General features: G+C 46.5%; 1 protein-coding gene across 2 annotated transcripts in view; it reads right to left on the reverse strand.

Moving 5' to 3' along the window:
• Positions 1-19,668, reverse strand: part of LOC147025923 (patatin-like phospholipase domain-containing protein 2) — a 29,298-nt gene extending 9,630 nt beyond the window's left edge. The window contains exons 1-3 of one of the 2 annotated variants that reach the window (XM_085880827.1): positions 19,232-19,666; positions 6,262-6,494; positions 2,420-2,485 (exon numbers count right to left, since the gene is read on the reverse strand). In XM_085880827.1, the coding sequence (XP_085736953.1) occupies positions 2,420-2,485; positions 6,262-6,494; positions 19,232-19,418 (486 nt within the window). In that variant the 5' untranslated portion in view covers positions 19,419-19,666. Of the gene's footprint in view, positions 1-2,419; positions 2,486-6,261; positions 6,495-19,231 lie in introns of both variants that reach the window. The other variant, XM_085880828.1, reaches the window with a different exon arrangement.
• Positions 19,669-23,885: the final 4,217 nt, after the last annotated feature.

The raw sequence follows: 23,885 nt of genomic DNA on the forward strand, positions 1-23,885 counted from the left end.
TACATACCTTTGAGTTGTCTAGTTTGTGTTCGATTCCTGACAAGACTACAAACTGTACGCCAGGTTGTGTATGAACGTTAAGCCGGGTGTCCTGTCTGCTAAATATCAGGTAAGAACTGGAAGGGTACTCGGTAGAGTACATACCTCCACCCCGTAATGTCTCATCCATGAAAACACATCGGGCCCATTACATGTTGTATTACATTTGAAATATCATGCTGTACATTACTATATTGTTTTTGTCCTGATCTCTCAATGGTGAAGAATCACTTTGAAAAAGTTAAATAATTCTCGTATCCAGATCTGGATTCGGATCTTCACCAAAAATCGAATCAATTCGTCCTTGACACACACGAAAAACCTGTCCACCAAGTTTCATCCGAATCCGTCCATAACTTTTTGAGATATCGTGTCATGTATTAGTTTAGCCCCATCTCTCAATGATGAAATCACTTTTTAAAAATTAAATAATTCTCGGATCCAGATCTTCACCAAAATTGAATAAATTCTTCATGGTCACACACCCAACATGTCCACCAAGTTTCGTCCAAATCTTTTGAGATATCCTGCACACAAACAAACAAAGAAGACGACGTCGTCATGCAGACAAGATACTTGCAAAATCCATAAAACAAATTTGACCTCAAAAATAATTGGTGGTTGAATTCAATGACCAAATATGCAACTCCTCTTCAAATTCCAAGTGAATCGGACGCAAAGTGACAATTTTAGAAATCCGGCCTATGTTGTACTTTTGGTCCATGTTTATCTCGAAAATAATTGGTTCGTTGAATTCAGTGACCTGATGTGCAAATTCTCTTCAAATTTCAAATCAATGAGATGAAAATTGAGGATTTTACAAATACCACCTCAGCTGTTGACCTTGGGACTATGTTGAACTATTTGGTCTATGTTGACCTCAAAATAATTGGTGGCTGAATTCAGTGACCTGAAATATATATATAAATATATATATATATATATATATATATATATATATATATATCCTCTTCAAATTTCAAGTCGATTGGATGAAAATTGAGGAATTTAGAAATATCACCTAAGTTGGTGACCTTTGGCCTATGTTGACCTTTTGACCTTTTTACCTCAAAAACTATAGGCTTCTTCCTTATGACAAACTCTACCATGTGATGACGTTTCGTGAAGATCGGTTTAAAATTGTGACCTGTAGGCGACAGACAGAGGTGTCAAAACTTAACGTCCTTCACCTTCGGTGGCAGAGGTTATAATTGGTCCTATTAAAGATGTAGAGGTTTATTAATTATTATTATTATTTTACTGCTGGGCTGGCAGGACGGCCAAGAGGTACATACACTCATGTCTGGGCTGTCTAGCCTGGGTATGAATCCCGACCCAGCTATAATCTGCCATCGCAGTGTTTCACAGGTAGGACGAGGCATCTATGCATGTACTGTCCCTCAGATGGACGTTAAACTGGGCGTCCCGTCTGCCGGCATGAGTTGGTGGACATTAAAAGTGCCATGGTGTCCTTCCTGAAGAGCAGGCGAGCTATCGTCAGCACACTCAGCAAATTACAAATTCCGTATGCACGTACAACCACCAGATCTACAATCGCCCGAGCACCGTTGTCTCCAAAACCCGCCGGTGGACAAGCTCTGAATCAAGGTGTCCGCTTGTCCATCAGTGCTTCGTGTATCAAATGAGAAATGGAAACATTGCTTTGTGAGCCATTTACAAAAGCAATAGTTACTGGAGGGAAGTTATATGCCTTTCACGGCCAATCTCCAATCTTGTACTCAGGACTTGGAGAAACCATCTCCAAGCAAAGTAAAACAAAAACAAAGGCCATAAAAGCAACAGAGTGCTGAAAGAGGCTAATTTTGTCCTTGAATCAATATATTTTACAAGCTGGTCCCCCATCATCTCTGCCTGTGTTTGCGAAAGCTGAACAAGACAAGGTTATGCCTTCACATGCCCTCGATTAAACGCCACGAATCGTGAACCCCAAATGACCTCCCTCCTCATGGATCAAGTCCTCGAGCAAACTGCACTCGTTCAACTGGCTGATCATATTTAATCAAAACCTAGAGGTACACTTGCGGTTCATCAGCATGGTGATTATTATTATTATTTTTAAACTTGGATTTTAAAAAACGTGACGAGCAAAAACTGTCTGCAGGAAATACCATTTGGATGTCCAAAGCCTCAAACCAATAAACCACCAACTCTATAATAGAGGTCTGGAAACAAAAAGTCAAATTATCTTCTTAAAGTAAAAGAGTCGAGAGGTTTAACATTCATTCTTAAGTCAATCGGCTTTCCTAAGCTGGTGGTGGTGGTGGTGACGTTGTGGTTTTGGTGCTTGTAAAATGAGCACATTAGATGGGGAGACATTTTAACCACGAAATAATCCCCATAGATCCCCCGTGTGACGTACCACTCCACGGAAGGATGGAGGGATGACTCCACAGTACACCGGTACAAAAGCACTGCAGATTAGGGCCTGCAGTGACACGCAAAGATACACACATGGTTATATGGTCGATGCACCGCCAATCAACAACCACAACATACACTACCTTACGCAGCCTTAACTCATTGTGTATTAGTGGCAAAATCCACCTCAGATTTATAAACACACACACAATTATTGCCCCCTTCTTATTGCCCCCTCTCAAGGGTGGGCTCCATTATATGGCATCCCTCAGGTCAGGTCAGGTATGGGAGCATGTGCCAGAACAGCGCGTCGCTGCGTCCACTTTCCGCCGGTACTCCAGGGGTCTCCGTCTGGCCATCCCCCAGGCAGATACCAGGCCCACCCCATCCCCTTGAGATGATGGTCAACCTGCTGAAACCACGAGGCACGTGGTCGGCCCACTGGCCTCCTCCACTCACGAGACTCTCCCGCTGAGAGAATCTGGTGAGCAGGATCAGCGTCAGGAAAACGAGCCACATGTCCATACAGCCGCAACTGACGCTCATGGACCATGCAGGTAACAAATCTCATCCGAGTCTCTCTCAGCAACCGCTCGTTGGACACAAAATCCGACCAGCGATAGCCAAGGATTCTCCGAAGAGACCTGGTACCAAAGGAATTAAGTCTCCGTCTCAGATCCTTGGTCAGAGTCCAAGTCTCGCATCCATAGAGCAAGACTGAAAGTACCAATGACCTGAAGACTCGGACTTTCGTCCTCCCGCACAGGTACCGGCAGCGCCACACCCCATGATCCAGTGAATCCATGACTCCCCAGGCCCGACCCAGACGTCTTTTGACCTCTGACTCACAGCCAGCAGAGACATGAATATCACTGCCAAGGTAAGTGAATCTATCCACGACCTCAACATCCTCACCACAAACAGACACAGACAGGACAGCAGCATCCAAGATGTCACCGAAAGCCTGGATCTTAGTTTTGACCCAAGAAACCCGTAATCCCAGCGGCTCCGACTCCTCTTTCAGCACCTTGAGGGCCCCCAAAAGGATATCTAAAGTCTCCGCAAAGATGACTGCATCATCTGCAAAATCAAGGTCCGAGATCTTGACATTCCCAAACGATGCACCGCAGTTTGATCTCTCCGACATCCTCCCTAGAATCCAGTCGATACAAGTGCTGAAAAGTGTGGGGAACAGTACACACCCCTGACTAACTCCAGTAACAACTGGAAATAAGTCAGAGATGGTACCACCACACTTCACAGCACTCTCAGTACCAGAGTAGAGTTCAGACATCAGATCGACCAGTTTTGGTGGCACCCCACGAAGACCAAGAATCCTCCAGAGGACATCCCGATTCACTGAATCGAACGCTTTACAGAGATCAACATAGGCTGCAAGCAGCCCCTGCCGAAACTCTCGTCTGCGTTCAGTGAGGACACGAAGAGCAAGGATACGGTCAATCGTTGACCTCTTTGGTGCAAAGCCTGACTGTTCTGGACGCTGGTGCTCAAGCAGATGGTGGCGAACCCTATCAAGAATTATCCGAGCAAAGACCTTGCCCGGCACTGACAGCAGCGTCACCCCTCTGTAGTTGTTGCAGTCTTGGCGATCACCCTTCCCTTTCCAGAGAGGAACAACAAGGCCCCTCTTCCAATCAGTTGGGATGATGCCTGTGTTCCAGGCAGAGCACAAAACTGCATGCAACGACACGAGTGCAGCATTTCCACCAGCCTTGAGAAGTTCAGCATGGATGCCACAGATCCCTGGAGCTTCACCCCGTTTCAACTGGTTCACCGCAGCCCGTGTTTCCACAAGCGAAGGTGGACCACAGTTGATTCGAAGGTCAGCAACAGGGATTGTTACACCCTTGACGTCCAACTCGACAGCTGGTGGATCAGCCTGGTACAATCGCTCAAAGTAACGGCCCAGCGGGCCTTCACTTGGGATTCCTCTGTCAAGAGCCTACCACTCTCTGCTCTAAATACAGTGCACCAAGAGATGGGCTTGTTGAACACAATGCGCAAATTCCCCTGTAAGCAGGATGAGAATCCCTTGACCACAGGTGATGCTCTACCCCCCTCACAGATTCCTCGCACATAGGCCTCCTTGTCCACCCTTGGTGCACGTACAGTTTTAGGCCTCAGCTCCCTGAACAGCTCAGCTCTGCCATTCAGCCTGGCCCTGCGACTCTGGTCAATGGTATCCAGTGTCCCTTGAGAGACAAAATTCTTCTTTGCCCTGTGGTGAGTTCCAAGACATCCACCGGCAACATCAAGGACGGTGGTCTTGAAGGCGCTCCACAACTATTCAGGACCCCCCAAAGCACCCAGACTCTCCAAGTGTCCACTCCGCCTGTTCGAAAACTCCTCAGCTACTCTCTCATCCCTGAGCTTGCCAACATCCAGCCTCAGCTGGGATGGTACCATCCTCCAGGATTTAAGGTGCAGCTTTAGAGTTGCTACAACAAGCCTGTGGTCAGTATTGAGGAACTGAGCACTCGGGGACCCTGCAGTTCTGGATCATCCTCCAGCGACCATCAATGAGGACATGGTCAATCTCCTTTGCCGCATCGCCAGCGTTGGAATACCAAGTCCAGCGATGAGCTTGTGGGCGCTGAAACCATGAACCAGCCTCCCTCAGTCCATGACTTCTTGCAAAGTCAAGGAACTTAGTGCTATTCTGGTTCATAGTTCCTGACCCATGGGGACCAACACACACCTCATAACCATCCCTATCAGTTCCAGTCGATGCATTGAAATCCCCCAAGACTAGAAGTGTATCTCGCCTGGGGCACTGATCAACCACAGACTCGAGCGTGGCATATAATGCGTCCTTCATGGTGAGATCACTCGCCTCAGTCGGAGCATAAACAGAGACCAGGGAAATGACACCCAAGGAGTGACGAATCCTTAATCTCATAATACGCTCGTTGACCGGTGTTATCTCAATTATCATTGGGGTCAGCTTATTGGACACAGCTACAGCAACTCCTTGGGTATGGTAACCATCATAGCGACCTGACCAATAGTAGGTGTAACCACCCACCATTATCTCGCCGCAATCCGGTCTCCGAACCTCAGAGAGAGCTGCAATCCCGATGTCCAAACGCTTGAGCTCAGATGATAACAGAGACAGGTGATCATCCTCTCTTAGGGATAGGACATTCCAGGCACCCACCCGAAGGGACCACCTCAGGTTAACCCAAGGAGACCGCCGTCTGGTGGACGACACCTCAGCACCACTCCGACACACTCTCCCGCAATCTGACCCAGGGATGTTACCCCGTGGTTTCCCTCCTATCATCAAAGATTGGGGGTCCTGAAGGCTTTGCCCCAATCCCGACATCCGGTGAGCTGCCCTGCGAAGGGAAGCTGCACAGGAGGTACTCCAACGGAGTGGGTTTTCAGATTTTTTTTGCGTTTTTGTGTTTTGCGGAATTAAGGGTTTTACGGTGGCCGGAGTGCAAATCCTGCCACCAACCTCCTAATAAAAAAAAAGTAACCCAACTGCAGGAGGACGTCCGCAGACACAGTTGGGCACTAGATATGGATGGCCGTTGGCTCACAAGGAGCTCCTCCGCCCTTTGACAAGTTTTGTTTTTAATCCTGCTGGGTGTCCATATCCAAACACCCTCCTCACGAGAAAACCTGGGGGGGGGGGGGGGAGACGGTTTAGTCACCGACAACCCGACCATGGAACAGGTTATTACAGGTTTACATGATATCTGTAGCAGGTCATAGATCTAACCTGACCTGACATGGCATCCCTGCTGGCAGTATATCACAAAATAAATCCAGGCAGGGAAAGAGAATCAACACCTTTGCCCACCCATCCAACAACACCTGTATAACTTCCTCCTTTGAGGAAAAGTCAGAAATGAGCACGTTCTCTCCATCAGAGACGCGAGTCAGAGAAACACACAGCTTCTCCGACACGTGCACCCAGATATCGTTGGGCATGATCCTCCACATTGCCTGGCGCAAACATTTCACCAGGTTGAAAGAAGGGTGTAGAGGACCCAAGCGCTGCCGCCGTGCTTCCTTAGTTATCTCAATGAAGTCGGCGCAGCTCTGGCCTACACACACACACACACACGTTAATGGTCACTGCAAAATAAATCATTCAAAACAGTCATTGTACATAATATGAACAAGAAAAAGAGCAACCAGAGATTGCAGACCCTTGCCAAGACTTGTTCTGTGTGGTGTTTGTGGACTGGTGTGTTACTTAATAAATAATAGACTAAATTAGAATTGCTACTTGATAAATGCTGGCTGGCAGTGATGACTGGTTCAGCCATTTCAGATGAGATTTTTGAAGGTTTTTATTTTTTATTATTTAAACAATATGGCTGCCAAATCACATGACCGATGACATCAAAAAAAATTGTAAACAATTTTATTCCTAGATGACCCTCAAAAATTTTCACACTGATCGGATATAGCGTTCTACATATGCAATTATAACATCATAACAAAGTCACCTATGACGTCATAAAAAAATCACCCATTCCCCATGAGGAGTACTTGCTTTGTGCCAAGTTACAATTTTTTTTCTTCGTGCGGTTTCAGAGATACAGAGGTCCAAAGTTTTTTTCCATTTTTCCAACATCCATGGCTGCCACACCACGTGAGCTATGATGTCGTAATTATCATTAAAACATTCAACATGAGTAGTCGCAACAATGTAGAAAATTGTCTCGATCCGGCGAATGGTTGCGGAGAAAAGGTCTGTGCGGACAAGTAAACGAACAAATGAAAAATCACTCATAGAGTGACAACTTGGCAAAACAGCACAAAGTAGAATGGCACTCTGTAGAGCGCATACCTCTGCCAGGTGGAACGGTTCACGTTTTGAATCCCACTGATGGGCTGGATCCGAACCAAAATCCAATCCGCTTGTTCTTGTCACCGATTCAACCCATTCACCTTGATTTGTCATAATTCGTCCACAACTTTTTGAGATATAGTGATGTATTTAGTTTTGGCCCAACCTTTCAATTTTAGAAATTATGCCTGTGTTGACCTTTTGACCTTAAAATTAAATGGCAGTTTAATTCAGTGACCTGACATGAAAATGGTCTTCAAATATCAAGTCAATCGGATGAAAATTGAGGATCTTAGAAAATTTGGCTCAAATTGGCCTATGAAGACCTTTTTGGTCGACCAAATTTTACAAATCTTCAATGCTGGACCATCACCGGGTCGGTGACATTAATCTCTGAAAATTTGAGAAAGATCAGTTAAGCGGTTTGAGCTCGAGGCAAGTGGACAGACAAACAAACAAACGCAAAACACACACACACACTTGTCAAAAAAATTAATATTTTTTGGCCAAGTAACAAAGACAGACAAGCAAACAAACGGACGGACCCAAATGTAATACCCTCTCCTTTGGCCAGGGTAATAATGTGCCACAAACACAGAACAAAAGAATAAACCAAAGCGAAGTCAGTGGTTCGCCATCACAAATACCCACACTTCCCACCTCAAGAAAAGTTGAAAGATGGCAAAAAAAAAGTTCTACCAGTAATGACCCAATACCATTTTGACCTCTGTGACCCTAAGTCCCCATCCCATGGGGCATGAAACAGAGGTCAAAATCCCCCAAAAATTGTATGCTCCAATGCTGATTGCATAGACATGTCATAAAAATAAAAACAAAAAAAGTTTAAAATGTGCCTGAAGTTTCATTTTTTTTTTATATTTGACCTTTTGACCGCACCCCAGGGTGCAGGGCCAAAATGATACCGCTCTTGTACCTTCATGTCATGTGGTAATCATAACTACCAAGTGTGGTGAATTTCCACACAACCATTTAGGAGATTCCCTGCGGTTTTTATTTTTTCTTTCTTTGAAAAAGCATGGGAATAACAAGGGGATTAGGGGAACAATTTTCATTTCACGATACATATCGTGCTACATATCACCGGGCGTAGTGGCATGCGCTTGTAATCTGGCTACTCGGAGGCTTGGATTGGAGGATCGCTTGAGGATGGGAGCTCTGCGCTGGGCCGCGTTATGAGAGGGTGTAGGGCAGCCCGGAATCATGGCGAAACCCAATCCTTATCCCTGTGTCGTAAGCGGCGACCAAGGTTGCGTCAGGAAGGGCATCCGGCGTAAATCCTGTGCCAAATCAGTATGCGGATCATAACGGATGATCCGCTGTGGCGACCCCTAACGGGAGCAGCCGGAAGAAGAACAACAACATTGTGCTACATATCGTTTTTTGGCCCTATCTGTCAATGGTGAAGAATTACTGAAAAAAAATTCTAGAAGTTGGATCCAGATCTGGATCTTCACCAAAATCGAATCAGTTAGTCCTTGTCACACGCTCAACCTAACCTGCAAATTTCATCCGGATCTCTCCGCAACTTTTTGAGATATCCTGCACACAGACAGACAGACAGACAGATAGACAGACAGACAAACAAACAAAGACAGAGAGGGGTGAAAACATAACCTCCTTCACCTTTGGTGGCGGAGGTAAAAAATAACCTTTTTGCCAAAGCACATCTTCACTTTTGTCCCCAAATTTCAGCTTCCTAGTACAAAGGATGGCTGAGATATCGCCTGGAAAGTCAAGAAATAAAATAATTAATCGATTGATTCATCAATAAATCAAAAGTACTCTTTCTAGCCAAATCACTTGTTCACTGTCATGTCCAAATATCAGTTTCCAAGCTCGAAGAGTGCCTGAGATATTGCCCAGATGAGAAATAAAATAAATAAGAAATTAATAAATCTATAATAATTCAGTGAACAATCAATTAATTGATGGGTCAAAAAATAAAAAGTTTTTGCCAAAGTAATTCTTCACTTTTGTCCCCAAATTTCAGCTTCTGAGCTCAAAGGGTGGCTGAGATATTGTTACGAATTTGGAAGCCTTGTGCACACAGACAGACAGCAGTCCCCAAGTTTAGTTATCTCGATAAGTATGTGTTTGTAGTTTGGGTCCCCTACCTGTGTCTAACGGGAATTACATGTGTGCCCTGCGGAGTTTCTTTTGCAACAAATCTCCTTCACTTCACTTCGCACACCGACGCCATTGCCCACGTGCGTTCGACCACGTACGTGGGTGGAGATTTCCATCGCCTCAGATCGAGACTCTGCCCAGGAAGGCAGGGGTGTGCCCCTTGTCCAATCACGCCACAGAGGGCGACTTTCCCACGACACCTCGGCCAATGGGGTTGAGATTGCCACAGAGAGCGACTTTCCCACGACACCCCGGCCAATGGGGTTGAGATTGCCACAGAGAGCAACTTTCCCACGACACCCCGGCCAATGGGGTTGAGATTGCCACAGCGAGAAACTTTCCCACGACACCCCGGTCAATGAGGGTGATGATTTTCTCACCCCGGAGGAAAAAGGAATGCCAGGCTGGGAGGTTGGTAGTCTTGGGGGTCGCGGGTCTTGGTACTGGCTGGTTTGTCTGGTCCTGGGTCATCGTCGTCTCTGATCTTCTCCTTGGTCTTGGTTGATTGGTGCGTGGCCGGTTGGAGAGCGCGGTACCTGCTGCTTGGAGAGGCATCGTGTTGCGGGTTCGAGTCCCGCCGAGCCGGATCGTCGAAGACCACACGAGGTGGACAAGTCCAAGCACAGGCTCTGGTCTCCAGCTCACCTTTCCTCGAGCTGGAAGCCTTTAATAAAGACCCAACGGGGTCCATTTCTTTAGGTGTGTGTCTGTGTGTGGGCCCATCTTCAAGTTGGATTGATTAAGTGCTTTCTTTTGCTCATTGTACATTGCATTTCTTATTTGTGATAACTCTGCTCAGTGTTCCCCTCCCCAATTATTATTGTTAATAAATTCCCCTCTTGTTGAATGTACCAACTCGTTCTTTGTCATTTCTGTCATTGGTTTGTCACGGTGCGTATTGGGGATTAGGAAGGCCGTTGCCGTAGTTGTACATTTGGACCGACAGGCCTCGGTAACCGTCCGCTCGGGTTACACATGGTTCGAGCATGGCAACGGCTCGTTCCGCTCGAGGCCTGCCGAGAGTGTGGTTCCCCGGTAGTTAGACTGCGTGGGCACTTAGGTATATTGAAGTTGGCAATTAACCCTACTCCACGCGGTCGAATTATAGGCGATTCATGGTCCTGTAAGGGACCCGTACCTTCGGACTTATCCGCGGGTCACAACCTAAATTCCGGTGTGTTCGGTGGAGCCGACTCTACTGCTCCCTCTAGCGGTCGTGCTTGCCACCGATACCCGGCCCCACAACAATATCACCTAGACAAACAAACAAACAAACGAATGGAGTATAAACTGAGTGCTCCCTTCCTTCGGCGCCTGGCGATGACGTCATGCATTGCCTCGATCTGGAATTGGGAAGAGGTGTACAATTAAAGTTTCAAGAAATGGTTGATTTAGTGGGGGCAGAGCTATTCAGATCTTGGAAATATCAAATACTTTGGCCAGAATTCCTGGGGGAAATTTTTTTTTTTTAAAAACATAAAAAGTAGAGAAAATATATTTTGGGAAAATGTATTGTTTGCAGCAAAAATCAAATTACAATTCAAACAAGGGCTTCACAATGCCAAGAAAGAAAGAAAGAAAGAAAAAAAACAAAAAACAAGAAGCCAAAGACAGCAAAACAAGACGACGAATAGATTCAAGACAAAGGTGTGAACAAGAATCGACAGGAAATATTCCACCCTTCGGGCGGGTATTCGCTGGTAGACTTAATGGGAGAGCTTTCTCGTTTGCCGCTTGCCAAGCGTCTTCAAAGAGGAAAGGCCGAAAAACAGTTCAACGCGGAGTGTCAAGCAGACGCCGTTGTATAACCGAACTTACAACCCCTCGGCCTTGGACTCTCACGAGCAAAGGGCAAACGAAAAACAAGTAACATTTCTTAGAGGACGACTATTCAAGATATGCAAACACAAGGAGAAAAACAATACTCCGACAAGCTTCTGCCAAATGTTGGTTGCAGTCGGGCGATACGTGTCCATCGGCTATTTATAGAGTTCAACCGATGGTCAGGCTGTTCCAGCACAATGATGGAAACCTTGTCGTTCCTGTAGCATTTACGAGGGGGGAAAACTGGGCAGCAGCAGAGAGGGTGGCGGGGATTGATTGCGTGGCTGTTAGAAAATCGGCGATCTGGATGGAAAAACACAATTGCGAAACATCAGAACATCACAAACAAGTACTGATCGAGGACAACATAATACTTTGAATAGATCCAAGCACACGTGCTCGTGCCCCCCCCCCCCCCCCCAGTACAGAACTGTTACGCTATCTGTGACAGTTTCAGGAATCGGCTGATCTCATTTGACATACAAATCTGAAAGGATACAACACACACCTTGGAAAAGGCTGGTACTGAAACAAAATCATCCATTACCCAGTGGAGTGACAACTCATCTCCTCAATGGCTGTGCAAAATAATAATCTAATGGATTAAAGAGCCAAAATAAATAGGGCTCGCATAGTGTTGCCCTTCACTCAATCATGGAGACACGTCCTAGAACCAAGGACAATGAAAGATACAACTCAAAGGTCACTCGGTAGAGCGCATACCTCCGCCACGTAATGCCTGATCCACGAGAACACATCAGGCCCAATACATTTTTGATACATCATGCTACGTATCGTTTTTGGCCCTTTCTCTCAATGGTGAAGAATCATTAAAAAAAAATTAAATAATTCTCGAATCCAGATCCAAAATCAAATCAATTTGTCATGGTCACACACCCAACGTGCCCACCAAGTTTCGACCAAATCCGTGCACAACGTTTTGAGATATTCTGCACACAGACAGAGGGGTGAAAACATAACCTCCTTCACCTTCAGTGGTGGAGGTAACAAAAATGGAATTTTTAAAAAAAAAATAACAACTAATAAGTTCGAAAGGACAGCAACCTTAAAAGCATCTCTCAACAGTAGTTTCAGAAAAACAATGTTAACCTGAGCCCAGCACATTACGTACGCACGCACAAGTTCTGGGAGAATGCGTGTGCTGATGTTATTGCATTTGACAACTTTGTGGGTAAATCTCATGGATCAAAACTGATATTTTCTTAAAATATAAATATCTGAAATGAACGTGATGGTTCATTTTGGTTGATAATAGATTTCCATGAACCTCACTCTCAGCAATAACAAACAACCATTCAACTCAATTCAAGGCTCCCTGCCAGGGAACCTTCCTGTCCGACTGGCACCGTTAAAAAACGCCCTCCTGATCCCATTCGACAGAATGCTACAAACAGGACACTGACCGTAGAGCTTGTGGATGTACTCATGTGGACCTGGGCCAACATTTTTTTTTTTTTTGGAGGAGTGCACACATTACGTTTTGGTTGAGGGGAAGATTAAAAATGACAACATCGAGTTGTAAACACGATGATGTTGGACTTTCGTTCATTTTACATCAGAGAACATTTAATAATAAACCAAAACCAGGCGTTTGTCATTTTACAACAACAACAAAAAAGAATTAGCAACGCATCAGTAAACTAGAACGGCACTCGGTGGAGCGCACATCTCCACCAAGCTGAACAGTTTACGTTTTGTATCCCACTGATACGTCGGATATATAATCCGGACCTGAATCAAAACCAACTCATCCACTAAGTTTCAACATAGCTCATCCATAACATTAAAAAAAAAAAAAAATCATGCTCTATATCGTTTTTGGCCCCATCGCTCAATAGTGAAGATTCACTTTCAAAATATAGGACCCTGATCTTCACGAAAATCGAATAAATTCCTCCTTGTGATACACCCAACCTGTCCACAGAGTTTCGTCAGAATCCGTCCGTAACATTTTGAGACATCCTGCTCACAAACAGAGATTAACAGGTAGGGGTGACAACAACCTCCATCCACTTTCGGTGATGGAAGTAATGATGCCATGTCGACAGGAAAAACCGACACTTTGTTTGGGGTTAAAAATAATAATAATAATAAAAATTACAAAAAAAAGGTGCATTTCATATGTATGTGACCTTTAAGCCTAAGCATAAAAGTCTAAGTAATATTCCATAGATATTAAAGGGTCTGCATGTCTATGGAGACCTGGTAAATAATTCTGCAACTGTTTCTAAGATGGCAGAAACCCAACAAGAACGACTGGGGCAGTGGCCTGTGCTGAACCTCCTGGAATATTGCAGTTCGATAAAGACCAGACATCAAGAAAACGTACAAATTGAACGGGGATACGGAATGTTTCGGGGCACGTGGCACTTGCTACAGACCCAGAAACAAAGGTTCAAAACCCGAATCAAACGTTCTTGTATTATGATGGACAACGTTAGCTAACTGGAGAAAGACCTCCACACGGCATGACCACTGACATTGCTCAAAACGGTCACTGTGAGCAGTGTGCAATGGTCACATGGGATTTCACAATAAGTTATTTTTCATCAATTTGATATACAAGACCTTCCTGTTATCCTATCGGGCATGTGTTTCTCTCCCACTGGATATATTTATATGCGCTTGGGTCTGCGGCGCCGGGACCGAAAGAGTATTGGGAGAATTCCTTCATCCATCACTGCAATCTAAAACAATAACTGTTTAAAAGAGACCAAAGAGGTGTGTGTGTGTGTGTGTGTGTGTGTGTGTGTGTGTGTGTGTTTTTCAATGTATTATTATATAATGGAATGTGCAATGAGCATGATGAATGCCAGGACAGTACCCTGCCCTCTGGGCAATCTTGTTCCAAGTGTGCAACACGTCCTTCTGACCCATCTCTTTATTTGAGAAGTGTATTGGCAACAGACCGCTGTCTCGATCGCTCCCAAAAATAAAAATATCCGGCTTACTTATGAGTATATAATAATATATTAGACGCTCGAACAAGAAAGGTAAAAGCTTGAATAGTGAGGCTGCATTGTTGGGTAGACCGCCTGGACACGGCTGATGTTGTGCATCCGCCATCAACTGAGGTAGGCCCACGGCAGTGGTTGTGGACCCACCATGGGAGAAATTCTGGTTTGAAAGCATTGAAAGCTCGATGAAGAACAGAGCCCAGCTGATCCCGGCAGTTGGGAAATCATATCAATTGCTTACGGGTTTATTACGTTCGTACTTGAGGTAAACTTCGAGGATTGTGCTCAAGTCGAGGGAGTTGATTTAATCTCATTAAAACAATTTAAAACATCCTTTCAATGTCAACATAATACTTTGGAAATGGCAGTCACTGTTCAATAAATGCTTCAATTTGTGAGGAACAGACACGTATACGAGGTGTGTGCTTGCAACGTAGATGGCATACGAGCCTACGCATGCTTGTACGTGTGCATGTTTGGCCCGAGCACGAGTAACAATGGATTGGCTTGCTCTCCACGGGGTCATCTGGCCATGCGTGCTGATGCTCATAACAGTGTGAAAGTCCTTTATCCGGGGCACTGCGTAACACGGCTTCCCAGTATGGACTGGTAAACTGCTGCTTCCCATCTTGTACCGCTTGAGGGCCTGGCATCTCTGACTTTGTTGTCATTGGAATTTCGCTTCAGGAGGCCAGTCAGGGCTTTCTTCGTTCTCACCGGAGGCAAGTTGGTGGCCTTGCAGTGTTGTACCAGCTCTGTTCTGGTCCTGCTCTTCCTTCCCTGCCAAGCCCCTGCTCATCCAGATCATAAATGTTATGCCAGGAACTCGTTCCTCATTTTCTTCCCAAATCCGAAACTCAAAGCTCACATTCAATCTTTCAGTCCCCAAATTTATCCCCTGTGGCACAGTCTTCCAAAATCCGTTGTCTCGAGCTCTTCCCGACAGGATTTCAAGTCTGCCACCCTGTGTTACCTCAGTTTCTCACGTATTTCCTGGACCTGCTGAGACCCTTTTCCCATATCTCCTACAATTTCACCTTGTGCTGTGGTTCTCCTTTTTGTTGTGCTAACAGTTGTCCCTTTGACCCCATTTTGTCTCTTGATCCATTGTCTGCTGTTCTGATTTTCCATGAATTTCAATACCTGTACAACACACCTTAGTCATACATGGTGATGTTTGAGGACTAAAGAAATGGCTGATAGAGAGTTGTTTAAAGAAGTGCCGGCAAGGAGACCAAAAACGCAGCAAGTTCACTGGGGGGTTGAGAAAGAAAGATGCAAAGACTGAAATAAAACTAGAGTTCATAGAACACCTTACCCCATGCAGTGTTGAGGAATAAACAAATAAACAAATAGATAAATAAACAAGCCGGTAGGCGACGAGGGATTTGCTAGGATCGAAGCGCTGGATACGATGATTTTCATTCTGACCGATCCACCGACGAAGATTCATTGCCAAGACGTATTGGTTCACATACAATTGTTCCTCTGCCTGGCAAGATTTTTCCTATTGCGTATTTTGCCAACTGACACTCCTCATTAAAAATGACGGTAAATAGACACCCTATTTTTGAAGGACTACCATTTGAAAAATAATCGGTTTGCTGGTTTGTGCTGTGGAGCCTCGCATTGCAGACAGACACACACACACACACACACACACACACACACACACACACACACACACACACACACACACACACACACACACACACACACACACACACACACACACACACAAAACCCGCCAATAAGGGATATCTAGCATATATAGCGAATCCAAAAGACATTGGCCGGGTCGGCGAGCAGCATATTTGATTGGGCGAGATGATGTAAAATGCTGTAATATTTTGTCGAAGTAATGCTTGCTCAACGGAAGGCTTTTGAAAGTGCCAAAAAAAGTGATTTGCGTTATACAGTATTCAAGTATATAATGAAATTGAGATTTTTAAATTGTAGAATTTTTTTTCCGGAAGTTTACCACCATTGATGCAGCATCTTTCACACCGCCTTATTACCTTCACCACAGAAGGTGGACGGAGGTTATGTTTTCACCCCTGTCTGTGTGTTAGCACAATATCTTAAAACGTTATGGACAGATTCGGACGAAACTTGGTGGACAGGTTGGGTGTGTGACAAGGACGAACAGATTCGATTTCGATGCAGCTCTGACTTGTTAAACAAGGACAAATGTGTCCAAGAGCTGTGTCATAAAGGTTTTGTCTTCACCAGAAGGAGAAGGAGAAGGAGAAGAAGAACAATGCGGAGCTCTCTTCGAGCCAGAGTTCGCAAGGCGACGCGGCTAAAAATTATTTCTAAGTGATTCTTCACCATTGAGATATGGGGCCAAAAACAATATTTGGCATGACATCTCAAAAAGTTGTGGATGAGTTATGACAAAACTACAATACGTAAACTATTCAGTCTCGCGGAGGTACGTGTTCTACCGAGTGCCGTTGTAGTTCAACACGTCAGCTCTTCGTGCCTGATGTTTGTGTCCTTTACGATCCATCCATCCATTGGGACCATACTCTACGCAGAGCGTTGGTGCTGCCGAAGCAGTCTCCTTGGCTAGTGGGTACAATCCTGGACGGGTCGCCACTCCGACACAGGATACCAGCAAGCTGGCACTCATTTTGCCGACCTCAGAAGGATAACAGGCAGAGTCAACCCCACCTGGTATTAATTCATCAGACGAGGGGGATTTGAAATCAGGTTCCTAGGATCCCAAGCCCACCATCCTCACCATTAAGCCAACACCAGGCATAATGTCAGTAAAAATATCAACTTTCCTGTTTGGAATGACTTTCAAATTTGGTGTGACTGCCAGACAGAGTTCCAAAATGATCTCACTCCTGTCTGCACATGTGCGATCGGGACGAATCCTGAATCAAAGTACTGTTAAACTACAGGCTCGTTTTCGGATTCATGTTCAAAATATAACATTGAAATTAAATCAAGTTGTTCATCGATCATAAACCGATGGTTGTGGACCAGGACAGACAAATTGAACCAATTGCTTAACCCCGACTTTCACTTTGCTGGTGGGCAGGGTAATAATCCAGAAAGAAGGGAAGCAAAGCCAAATGTGGTTCTGCGAAAGAAGAAATGGAGAGTCCGTTCTAAAGGATGTCCGGCTTACTTGAGGGTTACAAGAGGAGGATGCAGGTTTACCTTCTGTTCACAGAACAAGGTGACACGGATCATGAATCTGCGGAAAGGCAGGTGTGTCGGTACTTGAATTGGCACATCGGGTGGAGAATTCCCCTGTAACACCTGGCTCATGAAAATGGGGAGTCCAAGGTTCAAATCCCATATACTGTGTCAATTTCCTGGTGTCCACCAACGGCCTTTAATAATTCACATTAAGGTCGAGTGACATTTCCTCACGTCCTTGGCCTACAGTACACACGGCACGAGGTACATGTGCACAGTTTGTCTTCAACGAACACCGCAAATAAAAGAGCAAAGTGTTGTTTATATTTGGAACCAGAGAACCCGAATACATCCACAATAACCAGGCAAACAGATTAAATCTCGCAAAGCAACTATGGTACGATCGTGTGGTACAACCGTGGTACAAGCATGGTAAAACCGTGGTAAAACCGTGGTAAAACCATGGTACGGTACCAACAGTGAAAGAAGAATCTGGTGTAAACAAGTGAAGAGCGGGCAACTGATGAGTTAACAAAAGCAATGGATACAAGCACAGGATGAACGAGGTCATCGATGAGGCAGTCAGCATCACTAGTTACATGACGAGAAGCAGTTAGCGAAACGAACAAGTACCAACAGTGTCCGGGTTCAAAAGGAGAACAAGTCTGGGTCAACACGATGGTGGCGGACATGTGGTGAGGGTCATGGTGATACATACCCAGACAGACTACGGACATGTGGTGAGGGCGGACATGTGGTGAGGGTCATGGAGATCCATACCCAGACAGACTCCGGACATGTGGTGAGGGCGGACATGTGGTGAGGGTCATGGTGATACATACCCAGACAGACTACGGACATGTGGTGAGGGCGGACATGTGGTGAGGGTCATGGAGATCCATACCCAGACAGACTCCGGACATGTGGTGAGGGCGGATATGTGGTGACGGTCATGGAGATCCATACCCAGACAGACTCTGGACATGTGGTGAGTCATGGGGATACATACCCAGACAGACTCCGGACATGTGGTGAGGGTCATGGTGATACATACCCAGACAGACGACGGACATGTGGTGAGGGTCATGGGGATCCATACCCAGACAGACTCCGGACATGTGGTGAGGGTCATGGGGATACATACCCAGACAGAGGCCGGACATGTGGTGAGGGTCATGGGGATACATACCCAGACAGAGGCCGGACATGTGGTGAGGGACATGGGGATACATACCCAGACAGATGCCGGACATGTGGTGAGGGTCATGGGGATACATACCCAGACAGACTCCGGACATGTGGTGAGGGTCATGGGGATACATACCCAGACAGATGCCGGACATGTGGTGAGGGTCATGGGGATACATACCCAGACAGACTCCGGACATGTGGTGAGGGTCATGGGGATACATACCCAGACAGAGGCCGGACATGTGGTGAGGGTCATGGGGATACATACCCAGACAGAGGCCGGACATGTGAGGGACATGGGGATACATACCCAGACAGATGCCGGACATGTGGTGAGGGTCATGGGGATACATACCCAGACAGACTCCGGACATGTGGTGAGGGTCATGGGGATACATACCCAGACAGACTCCGGACATGTGGTGAGGGTCATGGGGATACATACCCAGACACGTGGTGAGGACGGACATGTGGTGAGGATCATGGGGATACATACCCAGACACGTGGTGAGTACGGACATGTGGTGAGGATCATGGGGATACATACCCAGACAGATGCCGGACATGTGGTGAGGGTCATGGGGATACATACCCAGACAGATTCCGGACATGTGGTGAGGGTCATGGGGATACATACCCAGACACGTGGTGAGTACGGACATGTGGTGAGGATCATGGGGATACATACCCAGACAGACGCCGGACACGAGCGAAGCGGCGGTCAAGGCCCCAGCAGACGCTCCGTAGACCTTTCGCGCGTTCCGGACCAACCAGGGCGCGTTCTCCTTGAGACAACTCGCCACCCCCATGTGGTAAATACCCAGGAAACCACATCCCGCGAACGAAAGGTTCCACTCCGAGTCCAGGGCGAACATGACAACAGGAACACAGTGAAACCCGGAACAACACGAGAGTCCGATTAACCCTGTCGCTCTCAAAGCGGAAGGTTCTTATTCACTTCACCGAAGACGCTTTTGCGGCTCAAACCTTTCGGAGTTTTCCCTCACTCGAGGAACATGAAGTGAATGCAATGCTCGTCGCGTTTACCCTGGGATAACGGCCGCCTCAGCCTTATTAAGGTTACAACGGGCCGACGACGTTTACGACGACCGTCATCTCCTACATTCTCATTGGCTAATAACCGTCACGTGATGCTATCTCTCCCCCTTTCCAGGAAATCCTCACGTTGACGCCACCTTCATTCTCCCTTCCCATTGGCTACCTTCTGAACGTGACGCAAGGAGGCGGGGCTTAATAATGTTCTCCGATTGGCTACAAAGAACCGCGCCTCCTTCCGCCCGCCTACCATTGGATGACCACCCAACATCACCACCAAGGACGAACTAAGCCTTTGATTTATGAGGATTGTGTTTTTTTATTTTATTTTCGTGCCTTGGCAAAGAACTGGGCGATCACGAGATAACATGCTCGGGATTAATTTATTGTGTACAGTCGTCAGTAGAGTGGGTATCTGTTTCGTTTGTCGTCTCGACCGTTCGTTATTATTGCACGTTCACCCGTCCCGAAACGCGATGAACCCGGGATAAGTTTATAAATTAGGGTTAGATAGGAACCTGGAAGTTATGGAGATAGAGGGGTACGGGCACGTTGATCGGACTTTAAGGTAGTTTGAGTATTGATGGGTGATTGTGTACGGAATGCTGTTGGTGGGGGTCTTGTTAAGGGGGGGGGGGTTGTGTGGTTGATGTGTTTTAAACCAGGCCCATTCCCCCTCTCCGAGAGGAGGAAAACCAAAAAAAATTAAATTACAACAACAAAAAAAATATTTTCTTTCATTAATTAAAAACTTTTTTTTGCATTTTCTTTCTTGTATCTTGGGTTCATCTGTCTCGATGGAGTGCTTGCTTGAGAGCATCCCCGGCTTGCTCTCGATTTTCAGCTTCATGAAATGCGCCGCTCATGTCGTTCAAGTTTTGAAGCTCTCTGTGATGGCCGTCCCTTTGTGGGGCACGTGAGGTGCCGTGTGCGCATGCGCGACACGTGGGGCCTACGGTGAGGAGGATTGGGCGGATTTTGTCGAGAGGCTGCACCCGGTATTATCGTGGCCAACAACATGGCGGCTGTTGGTGATGCCTTCCGTCGTCGTGCTGTGTTGTTGACTGTGTGCGGACTCATCAAAAAAACCTGCTGTCACCATGGCGACCGACGACGAGTCGTATGAAGAACTCTGTGAGCGCGTCAAGATACACCTTGACCTCGGGAAAGCAGTGAAGATTGCACGGGTGTGTATGACAACTGCTGAAAACCTGAAGGAGATCTCGTCGAAGAGCCAGAACTCTTCAAGTGCACATACTGTAAATAAGATTGCTCAATCTTCATATAAGGCTTCACCTAAGCCAGTTGTGTGTTTGAAACCTGCTTCATCGCTCGCAAGAGGCCCCAAGAACATGTGTTGGCGTTGTGATGCAAATCGTGGCTCACCGGAGCCGTTTCGAGCGGTACACATGTCACGGATGTGGCAAGATCGGGCATCTTCAAAAGAGGTGTTCCCAATCCAGTAGTGGTGATAGTGTTGTGGGGCTGAGTCTCGGTGGCGAGCACGACCGCTAGGTGGAGCAGTGGAGTCGGCTCCACCGAACACCCGGAATTTAGGTCGTACATTTTAGATAAATCCGAAAGGTCACGGGTCCCTTATCAGACCGAAGATCGCCAATAGGTCGACCACGTGGGATAGGGTCAACTGCCAATTTAAATTTACCTAAATACCCACGTCGTCCAAACTACCGGGGAAATTCACCCTCGGCAGGATCTGCGCGATCCGGGCCGTTACCGAGCCGGATCCGAGTCGTACCCCGAGCGGAGAGTACCAGATTCCTGCCGGGCCGATTGCACGATTACGGCAACAATGAAGCCTCCTAATTCCCGTTCGCAGCGCGGCAAACCAATGATAGAAAGGACAAGGACGAGCTGGGACATTCAACAAAAGGGGAATTTATTTACAATAATCGGGGGACGAGGGGAAGAATAATTGTGAGGAGAACATAGAGCAGAGTTATCACGACTAAGCAAGGCAAATAATGTACAACAAATGCACTTAACAATTCTACTTATAGACGGGGCCCACAGACACACACACACGCACACACAGATACCCAGAAATGGACCCCGTCGGGTCTTTTTGAAGGCTTCCAGCTCGAGGAAATGGTGAGCTGGAGAACAGAGCTATCTTGGACCTGTCCACTTCGTGTGGTCTTCGACGTTCTGGATCGGCGGGACGCGAACCCGCAACCACAATGCCACTCCAAGTCCTAGGGACGGAGGATGAAGGACGGACGCCAACCAGCGCGAGCGCGGACAAGGCAGCGAGCGCCAGCAGGCAAGGCCAGACGATCTGGCAGACAAACCCCAACTCCAACTGCTTTCAGTCGGATCGCCCGAACAATTATTCACTCACCGTCCAGGGGGGGAGGGGACTTCCTCTCGTAATCCACCTTACTGGACGGTTTTGGCGCGCGATCCGCTCGTTGCCCCTGTGATTGGCCAAAAGGGGCGCCAAGTCCGCTGATTAGACCGGGGAGGGGGGGTGGCAGGCGTCACAGCAGACCGCCCCTCAAACAGGAAGAGGAGTAATATTGTCCTGCGTTGGCTCCCATTGGCCGAACGACGGCAAACTCACTCGCATCTCTCTGATTGTTCGAGAGAGACGCCAAGTCCTTCATTGAACTCCCCCCATCGCGAGCGTTATAGCGTCAGGGTGGAGCGAGAGTGTTGTTAAAAAATGTAAAAGAAAACCATGACTATCAAAATAACTCCGCAGCGCACAAACATTTAATCACCCATTAGACACAGGGAATGGATTCTAACTATACACATATACTTAACGAAATAACTGAGCTACGGGGACTCTGGCTGTTGTGTGCGATGGGTTCCAGATTCATAACAATAGTACTGGCATCACCCATCATGTAGATGACGGCGAGCATGTTGCTGGAGCTGATGAGTCGTCACTGCATGGAGAGGAGTGTGAGATGTATACAATTGAAGGCAGCACCGCACCGATAACTGTTGATCTTCAGCTGAATGGCAAGCAGGTGTCAATGGAGTCGGTCAATTATGAGCCAGGAGACATTTGAATAACTGAGGCTGTGAAGCTCAAATTGAGTCCCGTGAAGGCCAAACTTCGTACCTATACCAAGGAAATTGTTCCGGTGATTGGCAGCACAGATGTCAGTGTGTCTTATGATGGTGTGATTTATGAACTGCCTTTGTGGGTTGTACCAGGCAATGGCACTACATTACTCAGTCAGAACTGGCTTGAGAGCATAAAGCTGAACTGGCATGAGATTTTTAAAAAGCTGTCTTCAGTGGAGGCTTCCAGTTGTGTTCAAGTGCTGGATAAGTTTGTTTCCATCTGTTTGAGCCAGGAATTAGTTCCTTCATAGGGATGAAAGTTAAGATTCATCTGGACTCAGAAGCAAAGCCTATCTTCTGTAAAGCTAGGTCTGATCCATACTTGATGAGGGAAAAGTTCGAGTGTGAACTTGAGAGACTCCAGAGTGAGGGGGTCATCTCTCCTGTTGAGTTCAATGAATGGGCTCGTCTAGTTGTTCCTGTCCTGAAAGGTGATGGAGCAGTGAGGATCTGCAGAGACTACAAAGTGACCATAAATTGCCACTCCATGCAGGATCAGTATCCACTGCCCAAAGCGGATGACCTGTTTTCGACATTAGCTGGTGGAAAGTCATTCACCAAGTTGGATCTGACGTCTGCCTACATGACACAAGAGCTGGATGAGGAGTCAAGGAAACTGATGTGCATCAACACTCGTAAGGGGCTGTTCACCTACAATCGTTGTCCTTTTGGAATACATTCAGCAGCTGTCATCTTACAGAGAAACATGGAGAGTGTATTGAAATCTGTGCCAAAAACTGTCGTGTTCCAAGATGACATCCTGATCACGGGCTGCAACATTGCAGAACACCTGAGTAACCTGGAGGAAGTCCTGCTTCATTTGGACAAAGTAGGACTCAGACTGAAACGTGAGAAATGTGTGTTTATGGCACCCGAAGTTGTATTCCTCGGCAGAAGAGTCACTGCCGCTGGGATCATGCCGTGTGATTCCAAAGTCGAAGCAATCAAGAACGCACCCAAACCAGAAAATGTGTCACAATTGCGTTCCTTTTTGGGTTTGCTCAACCATTTTGGCAGTTTCTTGCCATGGGTGAGCACAGTGCTGGAACCCCTGCATCAGTTACTTCGGAAAGGGAAAACTTGGGTTTGGGGCAAGTTCCAGGACAATGCCTTCAAGGAAGCTTCAGGTCTATTGTGTTCTTACAAGTTGCTTGTTCATTATGATCCACGTGAGCATTTTGTATTGTCGT

The sequence above is a fragment of the Eptatretus burgeri genome, chromosome 5 (genome assembly GCF_056783735.1).
Source record: "Eptatretus burgeri isolate ZD-2024b chromosome 5, Ebu_testis_v1, whole genome shotgun sequence".
In the NCBI taxonomy this organism is placed as follows: domain Eukaryota; kingdom Metazoa; phylum Chordata; class Myxini; order Myxiniformes; family Myxinidae; genus Eptatretus; species Eptatretus burgeri.